This window comes from Lissotriton vulgaris, chromosome 4_1, assembly GCF_964263255.1.
Source record: "Lissotriton vulgaris chromosome 4_1, aLisVul1.2, whole genome shotgun sequence".
NCBI lineage: Eukaryota > Metazoa > Chordata > Amphibia > Caudata > Salamandridae > Lissotriton > Lissotriton vulgaris.
The window spans coordinates 1,905,822,206-1,905,841,792 of record NC_141691.1 but is presented as its reverse complement, the minus strand read 5'-3'; the positions used below and the strand labels follow the sequence as shown (position 1 = coordinate 1,905,841,792).

Genomic DNA, 19,587 nt, shown 5'->3' with positions numbered 1-19,587 from the left:
TGTTGATGCGAGGTACAGTGGCGAAGGCTTGGCTGGAAGAACGTAGTTGGCGGGGGGGGGTGTAGAAGGACAGTCGAGAGTTGAGGCAATCTGGTCCGATGTCGTAGAGTGATTTGTGTGCGTGGGTAAGCAGTCGGAAAGTGATCCTCTTATTGACGGGTAGCCAGTGGAGGTCTTTAAGGTGACCAGAGATGTGTTCGTTGCGTGGGATGTCTAATATGAGCCTGGCTGAGGCGTTTTGGATTCGTTGGAGTTTCTTCTGGAGTTTAGCGGTGGTACCTGCGTAGAGGGTGTTTCCGTAGTCCAGTCGGCTCGTGACCAGAGCGTGGGTGACTGTTTTCCTTGTTTCGGAGGGGATCCAGCGAAATGTTTTTCTGAGCATGCGAAGAATGTTGAAGCAGGAAGAGGATACGGCGCTGGCTTGTCTGTTCATTGAGAGTGAAGAATCCAGGATGACGCCAAGGTTCCGTGCGTGGTCTGTCGGGATGGGTGCTTTTCCGAGGGCTTCCGGCCACCAGGAGTCGTCTCAAGCAGAGGGGGATGTACCTAAGATGAGGACTTCTGTTTTGTCTGAGTTCAGTTTCAGACGGCTTTGTTTCATCCATTCTGCGACTTCTTTCATTCCTTCGTGTAGGTTAGATTTGGCGGTGCTGGGGTCCTTGGTGAGAGAAAGGATCAGTTGAGTGTCATCCGCGTAAGAGATGATGTTGAGGTTGTGTTGGCGGGCGATGGCCGCGAGGGGGCTCATGTATACGTTGAAGAGGGTGGGACTGAGTGAGGATCCTTGAGGTACGCCGCAGATGACTTCAGAGGCCTCGGACTTGAATGGAGGAAGGCGGACTCTCTGGGTTCTTCCGGTGAGGAACGAGGTGATCCATTCAAGTGCTTTTCCTTGGATTCCGATGTTATTGAGGCGTTGTAGCAGGGTGCTGTGGCAGACTGTGTCGAATGCTGCAGAGAGGTCGAGGAGGATGAGGGCGACTGTGTCTCCATTGTCCAGTAGAGTTTGAATGTAGTCTGTTGCTGCGATGAGGGCGGTCTCAGTGCTGTGTTTGGCTCGGAAGCCAGACTGTGAGGGGTCGAGGGATTTGTTGGCTTCGAGGAAGGCGGCGAGCTGGTTGTTGACGGCTTTCTCGATGACTTTGGCCGGGAATGGAAGAAGCGAGATGGGGCGGTAATTTTTGAGTTCGGTGGGGTCCGCTGTTGGTTTTTTCAGAAGGGCGGTGAGTTCAGCGTGTTTCCAGTCTTCCGGGAAGGTGGCGGAGTTGAAGGAGCAGTTGATGACGTCTCATAGGTGCGGTGCTATGACGGAGTCTGCTTTGTTGAAGATGTGGTGAGGGCATGGGTCTGTGGGGGATCCAGAGTGGATGGAATTCATCAGGCGGATGGTTTCCTCAGTGGAGATTGGGTTCCAGGCGTTAAGGGTGTTTACGGGGGGAAGATGGTCAGCAGATGGTAGGGTGGGTTGGTTTCCGGGTTGGTTGTCAAAGCTGTTGTGGATGTCTGCAATCTTGTTGTGGAAAAAAGAGGCTAGGGAGTCGCAGAGGGTTTGAGAGGGGGTGATGTCGTTGGAGTTGGCCGAGGGGTTGGAAAATTCCTTGACGATGTTGAAAAGTTCCTTGCTGTTGTGGGCGTTGTTGTCAAGTCGATCCTTGAATGCTGTTTTCTTGGCTTTTCGGATCAGTTGGTGGTGAGTGCGGGTGGCGCTTTTGAAGGCGTCCTTGGTGCTGGTGGATGGGTTTTTTTTCCAGGCCTTTTCAAGGGAGCGGCAGAGTTTCTTGGATTTCTTGAGGTCATCGTTGAACCATGAGGCCTTCTTGCTGCCAGGTTTGCTTTGACGTTTTTTCAGTGGTGCTAAGGTGTCGGCGGTGTTGGATAACCATAGGGTGAGGTTGGCGGCGGCTTCGTTGGCGTTAGAAGAGAGGGCTGGGGATTTTCGAAGGAGCGATGCGGAGATTTGGTCCGTGGTGATTTTGTTCCAGTTTCTTTGCAGGGTAGGTTGGGAGTGGTTGATGGGTTTCGGCTTGTTGTAGGTGAAGTGAACGCAGCTGTGGTCGGTCCATAGGAGATCCGTAGTGTGGTTGAAGGAGACATGAATGCTGGAAGTGAAGATGGGGTCGAGTGTGTGACCTGCGATGTGGGTGGGGGAAGTGACTAGTTGTTTAAGTCCGAGGTTGGCGAGGTTGTCCACGAGGGTGGCGGTGTTGTGGTCGTTTATCTTTTCAAGGTGAAAGTTGAGGTCTCCCAGAAGAATATAGTCTTTGGAGGGGAGCGCGTGTGGAGAGATGAAGTCCGTGATGTCTTCACTGAATTTTGCGCGGGGTCCTGGTGGTCTGTAGAGGAGAGTGCCTCTGAGTGTGGTTTTGGGGTCGATGTGGATCTGGAAGTGAAGGTGTTCGGAGTTGGCGAGGTTGGCATCAGAGCTGGTTGAGATGCGGATAGATTTCTTATGGACGATAGCGATTCCTCCTCCTGTGTGGCTGGTACGGTCTTTGCGAGTGATCTTATAGTCTTCAGGGATGGCAATGGTGATGTCCGGTGCGGAGGAAGCATTCATCCATGTTTCCGTAAGGAAGGCGATGTCCGGAGAGATGGTGTCTAGTAGATTCCATAGGTCAATGGCATGCCTGTGGACTGATCGGGTGTTGAGAAGGATGCATTGTAGGTGGTTGGGGTCGGGAATCTGTGGTGTGGTCGTAGCGGAGATGCTGTTGGTGCCGCTGTATTTGCAGGAGTAGCAAGAGAAAGGTCCATGGGTGTGTCCAGGAGCGGCTTGGACGCAGGTGGGGGCGCGACCGGGGTTAAGGGCTAGGAGGGTGGCGGCATCGTAGGTAATGCGGGAGGGTTGGGCAGCGCGAGGGGCAGGGGGTCTGGCGCTGGGCGCGGTCCAGGCACGGACGGGCGTAGACGGGCTTACCTTTGGCGCACCTTTGGCGTGGCCGAAGCGCGTGGACGCTGCGCGTGGGGACATAGGCCATAAATGGAAGGTGGAGGGGGCGGAGCGTGGGAGGGGCAGCAGTTGGGAGGCGGTAGCAGGGAGGAGGGGCGGGCCAGGGAGCAAGTCAACAAGATGGAGGGTCAAGGGGAGACGAAGGCAGGGGCAGCAAATGCACCACGGCACCGGGGGCGCAAATCAGTTACCAGCGTGATGTTCAGTTACAGAAATAAATGCCAGCGCGACTCAAATTAAATAATAAATACACAGCGCGACTCAAATTAAATAATAAATACACAGCGCGACTCAAATTAAATAATAAATACACAGCGCGAGTCTAGATAAGTGATTAATACAGCGCGAGTCAAGTGAAATAAATAAGCATCAATCAGAGCAGTTGCAAAACAGCAGTCTCGGTCTCACCAGCGAGCCACAACGTGAGCAGGAGCTGGGGTCAGGGAGCGACCGTGCTGGATCAGGTCCAGGTGGTCACCATGAATATTGGTGAATATTCAGTGCTTATGACTATTGATGAGGATACCCTGGAAGAGAATTATTATTTAAGCGCTGTGCTAAAAGTGGTCACATATGGCGGGGATGGTCGTCAGAGATTAGGCTGCAAACAAACTATGGCTTAGGTACAATTCCAGTACTGGCGACCCTGTAATGAGGAATGGCTCAAGAGGGTAGCAGGATGACGTCTTCATTCCCATTACCCTGTCTGCCCCATCTCTTGGTAATGGGGAGCCAAGAGTAAACACACACTGAAAGCTCTGGGATGTCTTAAGATAGAATCTCTTAAGCCTTGTTCCCATGGAGCCTCTGTATTTACTCTGCTGTCAAAGGACTTTGGTCACTTCAGAACCACAGCTCTCCTCAAGGGGTGGATGTAGCCAGACTCCTCATCTCTCAGAGGACCATGTGCGATTAGTTGTACTGTCTGTGGACTGTGCATACCGCCCATCCAAAAAGAGGGTGATATGGGGCGTAACTAATGCCTTTAGTGCCATTTTTCTGTAGCATGGCTGAGTTAACTACTGCTAATGGGTGTCAAATCTGATAGAGGACTGGTGCTGTGGTGGTGTAAGAAGAAAGATAAAAACAAAAGGGGGGAAAGAGAAACAAAGGGTGAACGGGAGCATGGGGAGAGAGGAAGTAAGGGGAGAAAAGATATGTGCAGGCAGCCAGAGACAGCGGGTGACAGAGAAAATCAAGCATTACTAACAGTGAGAAAGAGAAGGGGTGGGGCGGTGACAGAATACAGCAGTGGCATAGAAAGGGAATTAAGTGGGCCATTGGAAACAAAGGAAATAGCGGTGCAGCTGGCCTCCTATTCCTAATGGGCTATGGTGCCACTGAATCTGCTGCATTATTGCCAACTATGCTCCTGGGAGACAGGGAGGCGGACAAAGGGATGGTTAAGAGGGCTGAAAGGCACTGAAAAAGACTGATGCAGACAGAACAAAAACGTTAAACAGAGGCTGAACAGGAGTAGAAAGAGATAAACCGTCAGTGCGAGAAACAATGGGAGGCAAATGAACTTCTAAAAGTATCTTTATTTAAAAAGAATAGCCAAGAACAATGTCAGAACTGGAAAGAGATGAGAAAGGCAAAGAGGAAAGTGGAGGAGCCTGTGAATGCAACAGGGAAATGGTGGAGATCAGGAAGAGAACAAAAGGTAAAAACAGAAGGATGAAAAAGGAGCACAACAGAAAAACAAAGGGGAGGCAAAACCGAAAAAGCCAAAGACACAGCGAGTGAAAGAAATGGTGAACCATGTCAGAGAGAAAAGGGGAAGATCACGGGATGGGAACATGTGGTGGGAGAAGAACAGGAAGGAACAAGCATTGGAAATGCAATAGGGCTCGCATTAGGAAAGTTTGAGCTATTGGTCTTACAAATGAATTTTTTTTATTTGTGTTATTTTTTAAAATAGCTAAATAATAGCTTTGTCATTTACAATGCCAATAGTTATAACTTTCGCAAATGTGACACCTATAGCATTTGTAATGCAACATGTTTTGTATTTACGTGACTTAGATGTATTGATATTACAAATAACAATGGCTTTTAAATAATACTTAAATAATTTATTTAATTTGTAATGGCAATAGCTTAAACTTTTGTAAATAACTTTTGTGAAGATTATGTTCAGTGTTTTTTATTGCGACGAAAATCCAAGAACAGAAGTGAAATATTAACATCTTTTTGTGATTTGTAATAAAGCGTGAAAGCTTGAAAACAGTTTGAAACATTGAAAGAACATATTTGAACCAGTGATGCTGTGGTTGCACTGAGTGATGCTGTGGTTGCGCTGAGTGATGCTGTGGTGGTGCTGAGTGATGCTGTGGTGGTGCTGAGTGATGCTGTGGTTGCGCTGAGTGATGCTGTGGTTGCGCTGAGTGATGCTGTGGTTGCGCTGAGTGGTGTGTGCAACGGTGGAGCTTAGTGGGTGCATTGGTGGAGCTGTGTGGTGGGTGCATTGGTGGAGCTTAGTTGGCGCATCAGTGGAGCTGTGTGGTGGGTGCATCGGTGGAGCTGTGTGGTGGGTGCCTCGGCGGATTTGTGTGGTGGGTGCCTCGGCGGTGGTGGGTGCATCGGTGGAGCTGTGTGGTGGGTGCTTCGGTGGAGCTGTGTGGTGGGTGCATCTGTGGAGCTGTGTGGTGGGTGCATCTGTGGAGCTGTGTGGTGGGTGCATCTGTGGAGCTGTGTGGTGGGTGCATCTGTGGAGCTGTGTGGTGGGTGCATCTGTGGAGCTGTGTGGTGGGTGCCTCGGAGGAGCTGTGTGGTGGCTGCATCGGTGGAGCTGTGTGGTGGGTGCCTCGGTGGAGCTGTGTGGTGGGTGCCTCGGTGGAGCTGTGTGGTGGGTGCATCGGTGGAGCTGTGTGGTGGGTGCATCGGTGGAGCTGTGTCGGTGGGTGCATCAGTGGAGCTGGGTGGTGGGTGCATCGGTGGAGCTGTGTCGGTGGAGCTGTGTGGTGGGTGCATCGGTGGAGCTGTGTGGTGGCTGCATCGGTGGAGCTGTGTGGTGGCTGCATCGGTGGAGCTGGGTGGTGGGTGCATCGGTGGAGCTGGGTGGTGGGTGCATCGGTGGAGCTGGGTGGTGGGTGCATCGGTGGAGCTGTGTGGTGGGGGCATGGTAGAGCTGTGTGGTGGGGGCATGGTAGAGCTGTGTGGTGGGGGCATGGTAGAGCTGTGTGGTGGGGGCATGGTAGAGCTGTGTGGTGGGTGCCTCGGTGGAGCTGTGTGGTGGGTGCCTCGGTGGAGCTGTGTGGTGGGTGCCTCGGTGGAGCTGTGTGGTGGGTGCCTCGGTGGAGCTGTGTGGTGGGTGCCTCGGTGGAGCTGTGTGGTGGGTGCCTCGGTGGAGCTGTGTGGTGGGTGCATCGGTGGGTGCCTCGGTGGAGCTGTGTGGTGGGTGCCTCGGTGGAGCTGTGTGGTGGGTGCATCGGTGGAGCTGTGTGGTGGGTGCATCGGTGGAGCTGTGTCGGTGGAGCTGTGTGGTGGGTGCATCAGTGGAGCTGTGTGGTGGGTGCCTCGGAGGAGCTGTGTGGTGGGTGCATCTGTGGAGCTGTGTGATGGGTGCCTTGGTGGAGCTGTATGGTGGGTGCCTCGGTGAAGCTGTATGGTGGGTGCCTCGGTGAAGCGGTGTGGTGGGTGCATCGGTGGAGCTGTGTCGGTGAAGCTGTGTGGTGTGTGCATCGGTGGAGCTGGGTGGTGGGTGCATCGGTGGAGCTGTGTCGGTGGAGCTGTGTGGTGGGTGCATCAGTGGAGCTGTGTGGTGGGTGCATCAGTGGAGCTGTGTGGTGGGTGCCTCGGAGGAGCTGTGTGGTGGGTGCATCTGTGGAGCTGTGTGATGGGTGCCTTGGTGGAGCTGTGTGGTGGGTGCCTCGGTGAAGCTGTATGGTGGGTGCCTCGGTGGAGCTGTGTGGTGGGTGCATCGGTGGAGCGGTGTGGTGGGTGCATCGGTGGAGCTGTGTCGGTGAAGCTGTGTGGTGTGTGCATCGGTGGAGCTGGGTGGTGGGTGCATCGGTGGAGCTGTGTCGGTGGAGCTGTGTCGGTGGAGCTGTGTGGTGGGTGCATCTGTGCAGCTGTGTGGTGGGTGCATTGGTGGAGCTGTGTCGGTGGAGCTGTGTAGTGGGTGCATCGGTGGAGCTGGGTGGTGGGTGCATCGGTGGAGCTGTGTCGGTGGAGCTGTGTCGGTGGAGCTGTGTGGTGGCTGCATCGGTGGAGCTGTGTGGTGGCTGCATCGGTGGAGCTGTGTGGTGGCTGCATCGGTGGAGCTGTGTGGTGGCTGCATCGGTGGAGCTGTGTCGGTGGAGCTGTGTGGTGGGTGCATCGGTGGAGCTGTGTGGTGGGTGCATCGGTGGAGCTGTGTGGTGGGTGCATCGGTGGAGCTGTGTGGTGGGTGCATCGGTGGAGCTGTGTGGTGGGTGCATCGGTGGAGCTGTGTGGTGGGGCATGGTAGAGCTGTGTGGTGGGTGCCTCGGTGGAGCTGTGTGGTGGGTGCCTCAGTGGAGCTGTGTGGTGGGTGCATCGGTGGAGCTGTGTCGGTGGAGCTGTGTGGTGGGTGCATCGGTGGAGCTGTGTGGTGGGTGCATCGGTGGAGCTGTGTCGGTGGAGCTGTGTGGTGGGTGCATCGGTGGAGCTGGGTGGTGGGTGCATCGGTGGAGCTGTGTCGGTGGGGCTGTGTGGTGGCTGCATCGGTGGAGCTGGGCGGTGGCTGCATCGGTGGAGCTGTGTCGGTGGAGCTGTGTGGTGGGTGCATCGGTGGAGCTGTGTGGTGGGTGCATCGGTGGAGCTGTGTGGTGGGTGCATCGGTGGAGCTGTGTGGTGGGTGCATCGGTGGAGCTGGGTGGTGGGTGCATCGGTGGAGCTGTGTGGTGGGTGCATCGGTGGAGCTGTGTGGTGGGTGCATCGGTGGAGCTGTGTCGGTGGAGCTGTGTGGTGGGTGCATCAGTGGAGCTGTGTGGTGGGTGCATCGGTGGAGCTGGGCGGTGGCTGCATCGGTGGAGCTGTGTGGTGGGTGCATTGGTGGAGCTGTGTGGTGGGTGCATCGGTGGAGCTGTGTGGTGGGTGCATCGGTGGAGCTGTGTGGTGGGTGCATCGGTGGAGCTGTGTGGTGGGTGCATCGGTGGAGCTGGGTGGTGGGTGCATCGGTGGAGCTGGGTGGTGGGTGCATCGGTGGAGCTGTGTGGTGGCTGCATCGGTGGAGCTGTGTGGTGGCTGCATCGGTGGAGCTGTGTGGTGGGTGCATCGGTGGAGCTGGGTGGTGGGTGCATCGGTGGAGCTGTGTCGGTGGAGCTCTGTGGTGGGTGCATCGGTGGAGCTGTGTGGTGGGGGCATGGTAGAGCTGTGTGGTGGCTGCATCGGTGGAGCTGTGTGGTGGCTGCATCGGTGGAGCTGTGTGGTGGGTGCATCGGTGGAGCTGTGTGGTGGGTGCATCGGTGGAGCTGTGTGGTGGGTGCATCGGTGGAGCTGTGTGGTGGGTGCATCGGTGGAGCTGGGTGGTGGGTGCATCGGTGGAGCTGTGTCGGAGCTGTGTGGTGGCTGCATCGGTGGAGCTGTGTGGTGGCTGCATCGGTGGAGCTGTGTGGTGGCTGCATCGGTGGAGCTGGGTGGTGGCTGCATCGGTGGAGCTGGGTGGTGGCTGCATCGGTGGAGCTGTGTCGGTGGAGCGGTGTGGTGGGTGCATGGTAGAGCTGTGTGGTGGGTGCCTCGGTGGAGCTGTGTGGTGGGTGCCTCGGTGGAGCTGTGTGGTGGGTGCCTCGGTGGAGCTGTGTGGTGGGTGCCTCGGTGGAGCTGTGTGGTGGGTGCAACGGTGGAGCTGTGTCGGTGGAGCTGTGTGGTGGGTGCATCAGTGGAGCTGTGTGGTGGGTGCCTCGGAGGAGCTGTGTGGTGGGTGCATCTGTGGAGCTGTGTGATGGGTGCCTTGGTGGAGCTGTATGGTGGGTGCCTCGGTGAAGCTGTATGGTGGGTGCCTCGGTGAAGCTGTGTGGTGGGTGCATCGGTAGAGCGGTGTGGTGGGTGCATCGGTGGAGCTGTGTCGGTGAAGCTGTGTGGTGTGTGCATCGGTGGAGCTGGGTGGTGGGTGCATCGGTGGAGCTGTGTCGGTGGAGCTGTGTGGTGGGTGCATCAGTGGAGCTGTGTGGTGGGTGCCTCGGAGGAGCTGTGTGGTGGGTGCATCTGTGGAGCTGTGTGATGGGTGCCTTGGTGGAGCTGTATGGTGGGTGCCTCGGAGGAGCTGTGTGGTGGGTGCATCTGTGGAGCTGTGTGATGGGTGCCTTGGTGGAGCTGTATGGTGGGTGCCTCGGTGAAGCTGTATGGTGGGTGCCTCGGTGGAGCTGTGTAGTGGGTGCATCGGTGGAGCTGTGTCGGTGAAGCTGTGTGGTGTGTGCATCGGTGGAGCTGGGTGGTGGGTGCATCGGTGGAGCTGTGTCGGTGGAGCTCTGTGGTGGCTGCATCGGTGGAGCTGTGTGGTGGGTGCATCTGTGGAGCTGTGTGGTGGGTGCATTGGTGGAGCTGTGTTGCATCGGTGGAGCTGTGTCGGTGGAGCTGTGTGGTGGGTGCATCAGTGGAGCTGTGTGGTGGGTGCCTCGGAGGAGCTGTGTGGTGGGTGCATCTGTGGAGCTGTGTGATGGGTGCCTTGGTGGAGCTGTATGGTGGGTGCCTCGGTGAAGCTGTATGGTGGGTGCCTCGGTGAAGCTGTGTGGTGGGTGCATCGGTAGAGCGGTGTGGTGGGTGCATCGGTGGAGCTGTGTCGGTGAAGCTGTGTGGTGTGTGCATCGGTGGAGCTGGGTGGTGGGTGCATCGGTGGAGCTGTGTCGGTGGAGCTGTGTGGTGGGTGCATCTGTGGAGCTGTGTGATGGGTGCCTTGGTGGAGCTGTATGGTGGGTGCCTCGGAGGAGCTGTGTGGTGGGTGCATCTGTGGAGCTGTGTGATGGGTGCCTTGGTGGAGCTGTATGGTGGGTGCCTCGGTGAAGCTGTATGGTGGGTGCCTCGGTGGAGCTGTGTAGTGGGTGCATCGGTGGAGCTGTGTCGGTGAAGCTGTGTGGTGTGTGCATCGGTGGAGCTGGGTGGTGGGTGCATCGGTGGAGCTGTGTCGGTGGAGCTCTGTGGTGGCTGCATCGGTGGAGCTGTGTGGTGGGTGCATCTGTGGAGCTGTGTGGTGGGTGCATTGGTGGAGCTGTGTCGGTGGAGCTGTGTAGTGGGTGCATCGGTGGAGCTGGGTGGTGGGTGCATCGGTGGAGCTGTGTCGGTGGAGCTGTGTCGGTGGAGCTGTGTGGTGGCTGCATCGGTGGAGCTGTGTGGTGGCTGTATCGGTGGAGCTGTGTGGTGGCTGCATCGGTGGAGCTGTGTGGTGGCTGCATCGGTGGAGCTGTGTCGGTGGAGCTGTGTGGTGGGTGCATGGGTGGAGCTGTGTGGTGGGTGCATCGGTGGAGCTGTGTGGTGGGTGCATCGGTGGAGCTGTGTGGTGGGTGCATCAGTGGAGCTGTGTGGTGGGTGCATCAGTGGAGCTGTGTGGTGGGTGCCTCAGTGGAGCTGTGTGGTGGGTGCTTCAGTGGAGCTGTGTTGGTTAAGCTGTGTGGTGGGTGCATCAGTGGAGCTGTGTGGTGGGTGCATCGGTGGAGCTCTGTGGTGGGACATGGTAGAGCTGTGTGGTGGGTGCCTCGGTGGAGCTGTGTGGTGGGTGCATCGGTGAAGCTGTGTGGTGGGTGCATCGGTGGAGCTGTGTGGTGGGTGCATCGGTGGAGCTGTGTGGTGGGGCATGGTAGAGCTGTGTGGTGGGTGCCTCGGTGGAGCTGTGTGGTGGGTGCCTCAGTGGAGCTGTGTGGTGGGTGCATTGGTGGAGCTGTGTGGTCGGTGCATCGGTGGAGCTGTGTGGTGGGTGCATCAGTGGAGCTGTGTGGTGGGTGCATCAGTGGAGCTGTGTGGTGGCTGCATCTGTGGAGCTGTGTGGTGGTTGCATCTGTGGAGCTGTGTGGTGGTTGCATCTGTGGAGCTGTGTGGTGGGTGCATCTGTGGAGCTGTGTGCATCGGTGGAGCTGGGTGGTGGGTGCATTGGTGGAGCTGTGTGGTGGGTGCATCTGTGGAGCTGTGTACGTGGAGCTGTGTGGTGGGTGCATCGGTGGAGCTGGGTGCATTATTGGAGCTGGGTGGTGGGTGCCTCGGTGGAGCTGGGTGCATTATTGGAGCTGGGTGGTGGGTGCCTCGGTGGAGCTGGGTGGTGGGTGCATCGGTGGAGCTGTATGATGGGTGCCTCGGTGGAGCAGGATTCAATGGTCTTATTACGAGGAGGCCCTGGTGTCAGAACACTCATGTTGTAATAAAACAACGGATAGTACATTATCTGGAGATGTATTTCAAATCAACTTCAAGAAATTTGTTTAGCAATATTAGAATCTGAGTGCTTACTCACTCAGCATCAGAGTGGTTAAACTGCTGACCATGGAACGACTAGTTTCGTTCCAATTGTGCAGTACAGTACAAATAAATCTGTTATGTGGCGTTCATTCAATTTCTTCATGCATGCCAGGTCACGGGTTTTAAACCACAGCCATAATACGTAGGCCATGCATCTTAGAGAGGATTTCTAGTTACACTTTTTTTGGTCATGCCCTTTAGAGAACACACCTCAACTTTCACGAAAGTTACAGCACTGGCCATAGACACATTAACAATGAGAGCTGCATTAGTGAGCGCAGGACCCATGATCTTCAAATTGCACACAGTTCTCTACAACATGCACATTAACCCACTTAGCTATGACACTGCTCAGAAAAAAAAATGCCTTGATAGGGGAGGGTGACACAGAAATTGAGCTGCAGGTATGCTTCGTGCAAATTATGATGCAATATGTTTGGGGAGCACACTCAACACACACAACTCTACTCCACACTCCGAGTTCGTGCTAAAACCCGAATCTCGAGGGAGTTGTGTGTCTGTGACATTGTAACCTGGTAGCTTTTCCGTCTTCCTTCCTTGTGTGCAGATATTTTCGGTGTGACTAACATGATGAGAGATTGGAGCTGTCACTAAGGCGCTGGAGTCACAGCTGAGTTTGTAATGAAAGAGGCGGATGCGTGCACTCAGCATTCAAAGACCCTCGGACGCCTTAATGGCACATGGAATACTTTACAGCCTTCTAATGGCAGGCGGCGGTTAATGACTGTGAAGAACAAACAGAAAGCACCAGAAACGAGGCGGAAATGCAAGACACATGGCAAGCTGGAGGGAAAACGTGCGGTATCGGCCTCTGCTTTTAAGGGATCTGAGATTTAATGAAAGGTTGGTGCATTTCAAAGGCATGGTGTTTGACGTCTGTGCCCCTTCACGTGCGCGGGAAAGGTGGGAAGACATAGCCTTACTTGGCTTTCTCTGCCCTGCTCTCTAAAGAGAAATCTCCCGAATAGCCCCTGCATTCTGTTGGTTAGAGATGCTGATTTATCAATTGTTCAGGGCAGGTGGAAAATAGAAATTGAACTGTCCCCGGAATGGGTAATCAGCATGCATGGAAGTCACAATCCCTAAATAAAACGCCTGTCTCTAATTTCTTTATACCTCAAAGAAACAAGTTTTAAAAGGAGACACGGCCTCCGGCCGTGAAACTGAAAGTACGGCCGGCCGGCCGGGCCGGCCGTGAATAATTAGCTGGTGAGAAATGAGCTGGGAGGGCTGCCTTTGATGTGGTAATGCGAGGCAGGCAGGCAGGCGGCTGGTGGCATTGTGCACGCGCTTCATGCACTGCAAGGAATCGCCAGCCAGTGGTGGTGTGGATAAAGACTGGATAAGCCCCTATATAGCTTGCCAGCTGTGCTGCGCACAACAGGCGAGCCCTAAAAAGGGGGATGAGAAGTGCACAAGAGTTAACAGAATAGTCTAAAGGGTCTGTTTGGAGAGGGAATAAAGAACAGCTGCACGCATGACAGTTGGTGACTTCAAAGTCTGAGTGAGGTTTTAGGTTGTACAAAGTAGCATCAATCAGTGCTGCTGACCTACTCAATCAGACTCATAATTGACCATGGGTGCCCTATAGAGGACAAGCTTCGAGGCAACACATGTAGGTTGATCCTCATTGTTTTTTCACTTATTTTTAACCAGTGCCATGACGGCTGAGCAATCCTGAGTGGCTAAGGTCAAAAAAACGTCTGCTCCATCTCTACCCCCATTCCATGTCAAGTTGAAGCAGCACTTGTTCACTTCTTTCTACTCGGAGGTCCCTGATATTGGAAATACTAAAAAGATACAAACAGCAAATGTGGGTGGTTATGGCCCCTATTTGGAACTCAAACTTGAAGTGAAACACTAAGAAACAAAGGCCATCATGTGGAAGGGGGAATTGCACCACCATGGCTATTGATGCTCCTATAGCTGTGTAAGAACTGGCTTTTATTGGCTGTCCAATGCAGCACATCAAAACTGAATCAGTCATGAGGAGTTTGATTAAGCAGGTAAGATAAGAATATTCTCTGGTGTTTCGTTTATTTTCAAGATTAGGAACCATTGCTGGGATGGTTCTGAAAGACCTTTTTGCCAAATATGGCCAAGAATAAGTGTGGCCTTGACTGATCATTTGAATGGGTTGAGGAAATTGTAAAGCAACCCATTTCCATTGAGGTGACCTCTTCAATGCCCTCTCAAAAAGTAAGTGGAACTTGCCAATGCTACTGGGTGGGGAACCTGCACTTGACATTGTTTCAATGTAATCTCCCTACTTATCTCCAAGCACAATCATAGGCAACTCATCATCATCATCCTGTTTTTCTTCCTCTTTTTTGCCTCCACATAGAGTTTAAATAACTAACAAAATATACATTTTGAAGGTAACAGGTTATTGCTTTCTTGTGTCTTCAATGCTAATAAAATATGAATGAAGAGTTAGGAGATAGACATGTGCCATATCAATACAACAGGGAAAAAAATGGTGCAGTTAGAATTTGATAATTATTTGAAATCCAGTGTCATACCTGACCCAAAGAGGATGGTGCTCTGCTGCATTCTTTTTTAACACCATCATCCACAACAACAGCTTTCGATGCAAGGAAACCTTAAAAAATATATATATATTAGCATAGAAAGACAATATTTTCAGCAAAGAGGGTGCTGAACATAAAATAACAGGCTTGCAGTGCAATGTTAAAATCATGCATACATTCTGTGCTCATTAAATACAAATCAGAAACGTGCTGACACTATAATACATTGTCAACCGCATGCTCACTCTCATACTTGAAAGGCATGAAAGTAAATAACACTTAATAACTTTAATGTCTAGTCAATGTTATGATTTCAACGAAACACAAAATTGCACCACCTTTAAAAAGGAAAAACAGATAAGCACATTAATAAAATCACAAGAAAATTGGCCCTAAACTGCTTCTGGGACTACCGATAGCCTACCGATAGCCTGCCTCCATAACCAGAAATAAACAATCCGATACAGAGTCACCAATGAGTTCAGGAACAGATCTTTGGAGGAGCACCATTGACTTCATTGGTATGGGATCCCTGTGATTTTTGTGGTGGTGGCGTTTTGGAATGTAATATATTGGAGTGGCACATTTTAGTTTTCCATGGGCACGGGAAGCTTACAGGCTGAGCTTTCAACCCACCAAGTTATCCAGGGTGCTATACAAGATTGGTCCATAACAACAGTTGGTGGGAGGGTTCCAGTATCTACATAACTTGCACAAACTCAGATCTACCTGCAGGAGAAATGTTCTTCCAAAAGTCTAAAGATCATAATCCTGCCACAGATTTAGGATTCTTCTTCACAGATCCTTAAGGATTTGCATTGACGAGGGGGTTTATGTTTTGGGAAACCCAGCCCATTGGATTGCTAATTCCTGAGGTTACATCTCAACCTTGAAAGATTCTGGCAAATCATGGCTGTCTAAGAGTATTCTGTCAGTAACAAATATTTTTAAGATACATTAAAGTCCTATTCTTCTTGACAATAACTCATCTTAATCTTGTTATTTAGTGGTATGTACCATGACATATTATAGCTGACTTTCTTAACCTTACCACCACCTAATAATGAGGTTTGACTGGTTGTGTCCCTGTTACCTAAAGTCAACTGTCTAAAGGGAATTACTTAGCTATCCAACGGAGTGCAACAAAGTGTCGCACTGAGACACCGGTGGTAAAATAAGGTATTTATATAGGATACTAGCAAGTAATAACTGACAGTCCGTGGCCCTACAACAGCTTCCTAAAAAAGCTACCTTTTGGATGTTTCTCTATGGGGTTGAATGCAAATGATGATTTAGAAGAACAATTTTCTTCCTTCAGAATCTCCATGCAAAGTTTTAACTATCAATATTGCAACAGCTCAAGAGCCAGGCAGTCAGGTCCAGCATTGGAAGGCTACAGTGGACAATTCAGTCCAACATTCAAAGTGCAGTTCTGGCCCATCAGAAAGTCTCTTTTAGAGTAGAAAGGATCTGAAGAAAATGTGGATATTCCCACTAACGAGGCATGAGTGACGCAATAAGATTCATCTTTGATTTGTAGAGTCTCAACTTGGTAAGAAGGGAATTAAAAGAGCAGCAACATGGTGTAGGAAGTTGGCTCTGTATATACTATTTGTGGCAGTGTGGTTGAGCACCAAGGCTTTATCAGAGGACAGTGTTAAGCATTTGTTTTACACACTCAGTCAGAAAATGAATTCACACACTCAAAGACTGAACTTCAGACCAATTGTTTGTGTAAAAATATTATTTTAGTTATTGTATTTCCTAGAACCAAGCACGCTTGGCACAGGTAAGTGAGGAGTACTTTGCAGTAAATATACAGATTGTAACAGTTTGGATTGCAATTGCAAATGCAGTTTGTTTTGACTTACAGTATTGTTTCTCAGAAATGCAATACAGTGCATATACTTTGCATAGGATTTTCAGTAAAACTATAGGTAGGTTACCTTTGAAATTACTTTTCTTACACAGTGTAGTATACTTGTATACAAAAAACACAAAAGTGTCAAAGGGTCTAAGAAGTGCGGTTCATTAAACTAACAAAGATCAGTGTCAACTCATCTAACAGTTGTAGAAAAGCATTGATGGATATCAGTGATCACTAGCAGGATACCCATCAGTCACCACTCGGAACCGCCCTTCATCATTTGGCATTCCTGTTAACCACAAAATCGGTACACCACTGGTTCAGATGGAAGGTCAGATGGTATAACCTCTTAAGAACCTAGTAGTGGCCAAAGGTGGTAGAGTGTCACAAACTACCCATCAATAGAAAATGAGGGTGACTGATTTGCAGTGCTGTGAAAAAGTGTGATTAGTGAGTGAAAAATAAAATCGGGTGAGGGAGCAGAAATAAGACTAACTTTATTATGTTCTATGCTCGCTCCACCAATATTAAAAGAGCAGCATAAGTAGATTCACCAAATGATGAAGGGCGGTTCCGAGTGGTGACTGATGGGTATCCTGCTAGTGATCACTAATATCCATCAATGCTTTTCTACAACTGTTAGATGAGTTGACACTGATCTTTGTTAGTTTAATGAACCGCACATAGACTTCTTAGACCCTTTGACACTTGTGTTTTTTGCATTCAGTTAGGGAATGTGTCTCTGTCTGGTCTATAAACTCCCTTAGGCCCTCCCTCACCATATTGTTTCTTCTGTATACTTGTATACTACACCAGGACATTTCCTGTAAACAGGTAAGTAAAATTGTTTTTGTTAGTACGTTGTTAAAGAAGTTCTTTAGGTTTTCAAACTCCACACTTAGAAACTTTTCCAAGAAAAACAGTCAATGTTATCCTATGGCTGAAAATAGTTTTATCGGTTTTAGTGTAAGTAATCGGTAGAGGGAGCTAAAGTTCTGGGGTAGACTCAGGGGGTCCCCTAGGGTCGTGGATGCACTCTTATTACATCCTCAGTGGCACTAAGGTGGCCAGGAGCAGAGTGCGAAGGACTAATGTTATCCAAAGGGGGATAAGGGACCTCTTGTTGAGGGCTGCTGACGAGCAGGCCACTTGATTGAGGTAGCAAAGCTCCTGGACTTTAGCTCAGGGCAAATTGGGAAACAAAGTAGCACCAACGGTGCACCCTCAGCCGCTCTAGGGCGGTCGGGTGCATGGTGCTGTTTCGACGTTGAGAGCCCCGTTTGCAATAGGGAACCTCCGGTTTGCAAAGGCACTGCAGGCTTGGGGACAAAGGTTTTCTGGGTGCGACCTCCACTTTGAGAGGTAAGTTGGGATGTTGGGGGTTGGTTAGGCACACTCTGCTTGGCCACCCAAGGCTGGAGTTGAACAAATGGGGTGTTCATAGGAGACACATTCTTTGTGGTTGAAGGCAGGCAGTATCTCCGGGGTTTGAGGTTGCTGGCTCCGGGACACACCGGGATTTCGCAGGAGCCGGTTCGAGTTGGAGACAGGCCGTTAGGGCTGGGGCCAAGTCAGTGGGCGTCTTCCTCTTATTAGCTTCGGCACGGCTGCTCAGTCCTTTTTCCTTTTTTTCTCGTAGTTTCTTCTGGTCTGCAGAAGCAAGGTTCAGGGGTGCCCCTACATACTAGATTTAGGGGTGGTACAGGTAGGTAAAAAGATTGGGACAATGGGTCCCTTCCCTGGGGTCGAACACCCCCTATTATGCCACCCTCCAGTGGGAGGAGGGCATAAGCCTTTCCCTGGTTGTCTGAGTCCCCCCATCTGCAATTTGGCAGGGACTAAGAGTTGTACTTCACCTCGCCTTACCCACCTGAGGGGTGGAGTTGGCAGAGGTGGGCACACCTCTCTTCCTCACTTATTTTCCCTGCCAGTTCTCTCGCCCATAGTGGTGGTCAGAACCAGTGGGGACCAGTTGCTGCAAGTGGCCTGGGGAAGCTCACAAAGGCAGCAAGACTTTGAAGCTTCCCCTTCGTGAACCATGCCAATCCTGGGGGAGGAGGCTTGGTACCTCGTCCCAGGATGTGCATTGTTTCAGGCCCACAAGAGCAGAGCAGGCTCTCGACCCAGGAGTCCAGAAACATGTCTGTGGTGGCAGCTGAAGGCAGCCACTCAGCCTGGACACTAGTGGTAGGTAAGTTTTCAAGGGTCATCTCTAGGATGCCAGTGTGTGCATTTTTCAGGAAATCCCACACTGGCATCAGTGTAGGTTTAATGTGCTGAGAAGTTTGATACCAAACTTCTCAGTTTTCAGTGTAGCCATTGTGGTGCTGTGGAGTTCGTAATGACAAACTCCCAGCACCATATACTCTTAATGGCAGCACTGCACTTACAATGTCTAAGAATGGGCGTAGACACTGTAGGGGTACAGTGCTTATGCGCCTGTACCCTCACCACTGGTATAGTGCACGCAGCTAGAGGGGTGACTGGCCTATGCTATGGCAGTGGGCTGTAGGCATGGCACACACCAGTGTGTGCCATGCCTAGAGAACAAAGTGAAGAGTCGACATGGCACACACCCCTGTGTGCCACGTCGACTCTTCACTATGTTCTGCACCAAAACACGCAGACTGCAAAGGCAGTGTGAAGGTACAGGAACTCTAAGGGTGGCACATTAAGTGTTGCATCCCTTAGAGGCCTTCTCTGGTCACAGAGCCCTGGGCACCTGGGGTACCATTTACCAGGGGCTGACCTGCAGCTAGATGTCAAATTGGGTTTAGGCTTTAATGCAGTTTTAGGGAAAAATATAGGCCCTGGGTACCTGGATAGCAGGAGCCCAGGGCACACTCAGTCAAAGCGCATCAGCAATTCAGCAAAAAGTGGGGCCAATCATGCAGAAAGAGGGCACTTTCTCACAAGTGTTTGTAAGTAACTGGCTCTATATATACTGCACCAAAGTGAGGTACAGTGTGTATAGAGACAAGGGTCTCCAGAGGTTTGGCAGAGGTTAAAGTTAGATAGAACCTTACTCTCTAAAGTAGTAGCCTGGTCGAACAGTAAGTCAGTATCAGAGGACAGTGTTAAGCATTTGATGTACACACTCAGTCAGCAAATGAATTCACACACTCAAGAACTGAACTCTAGGCCAATTATTTTTGTATAAAAAATATACTGTTTCATTTCTAGAACCAAGCAAGCTTGGCAGAGGTAAGCATAAAAATACTCAGCCGTAGTAAATTACTTGTATGCACACAGTTCAAAATTCCAGTATAATTTGTTCTGGTTTTGGTTACAGTTTTAAGGAAGCCGTTTGCAACACATTGCAGGTATAGTACATTCAAATGAATGGGCTTTTTAAGTAAAATGCAGTCAATTACTTTTCAGATTACTTTTGCTAACACAGGGCTGGATCCTAAATTCTGCCCCAGGACATTTCCTGAAGACAGGTGAGTAAATGCGTTTTATTTAGAAGTACGATTTTTAAAGAACATTATTGCATTTCAAAAGTTGACAAACTTTTTCACATAGAATCACCAATGTTATCCTATGGGAGGAAATTCACTTAGCAGGTAAGTCATGTTAACAACACTTTTTCTTACTCAGTGCTAGATACCTAGATTCAGCACTGGGATATTTCCTGAAAACAGTTGAGAAAATGCGTTTGGTATTCGACTGATTTTTAAGGAATATTTCTCGTTTTCTAAAGACGACACTTTGTAACTTTTGGGGAGAAAAAGTGTCACTGTTATTATATGAGGAAAAAGAGGTTATATGTTTCCAGGTAGGTTATCGGTCTTTGGAGTTAGGGTTCTTGG

General features: G+C 51.0%; 1 protein-coding gene across 7 annotated transcripts in view; it reads right to left on the bottom strand.

Moving 5' to 3' along the window:
* PHF20L1 (PHD finger protein 20 like 1) overlaps positions 1-19,587 on the bottom strand; it is a 648,585-nt gene that overhangs the window by 444,675 nt on the left and 184,323 nt on the right. For all 7 annotated transcript variants that reach the window (XM_086966240.1, XM_086966239.1, XM_086966235.1 and 4 more), the window contains one exon: positions 13,900-13,979. In XM_086966240.1, the coding sequence (XP_086822366.1) occupies positions 13,900-13,979 (80 nt within the window). The remainder of the gene's footprint in view (positions 1-13,899; positions 13,980-19,587) is intronic.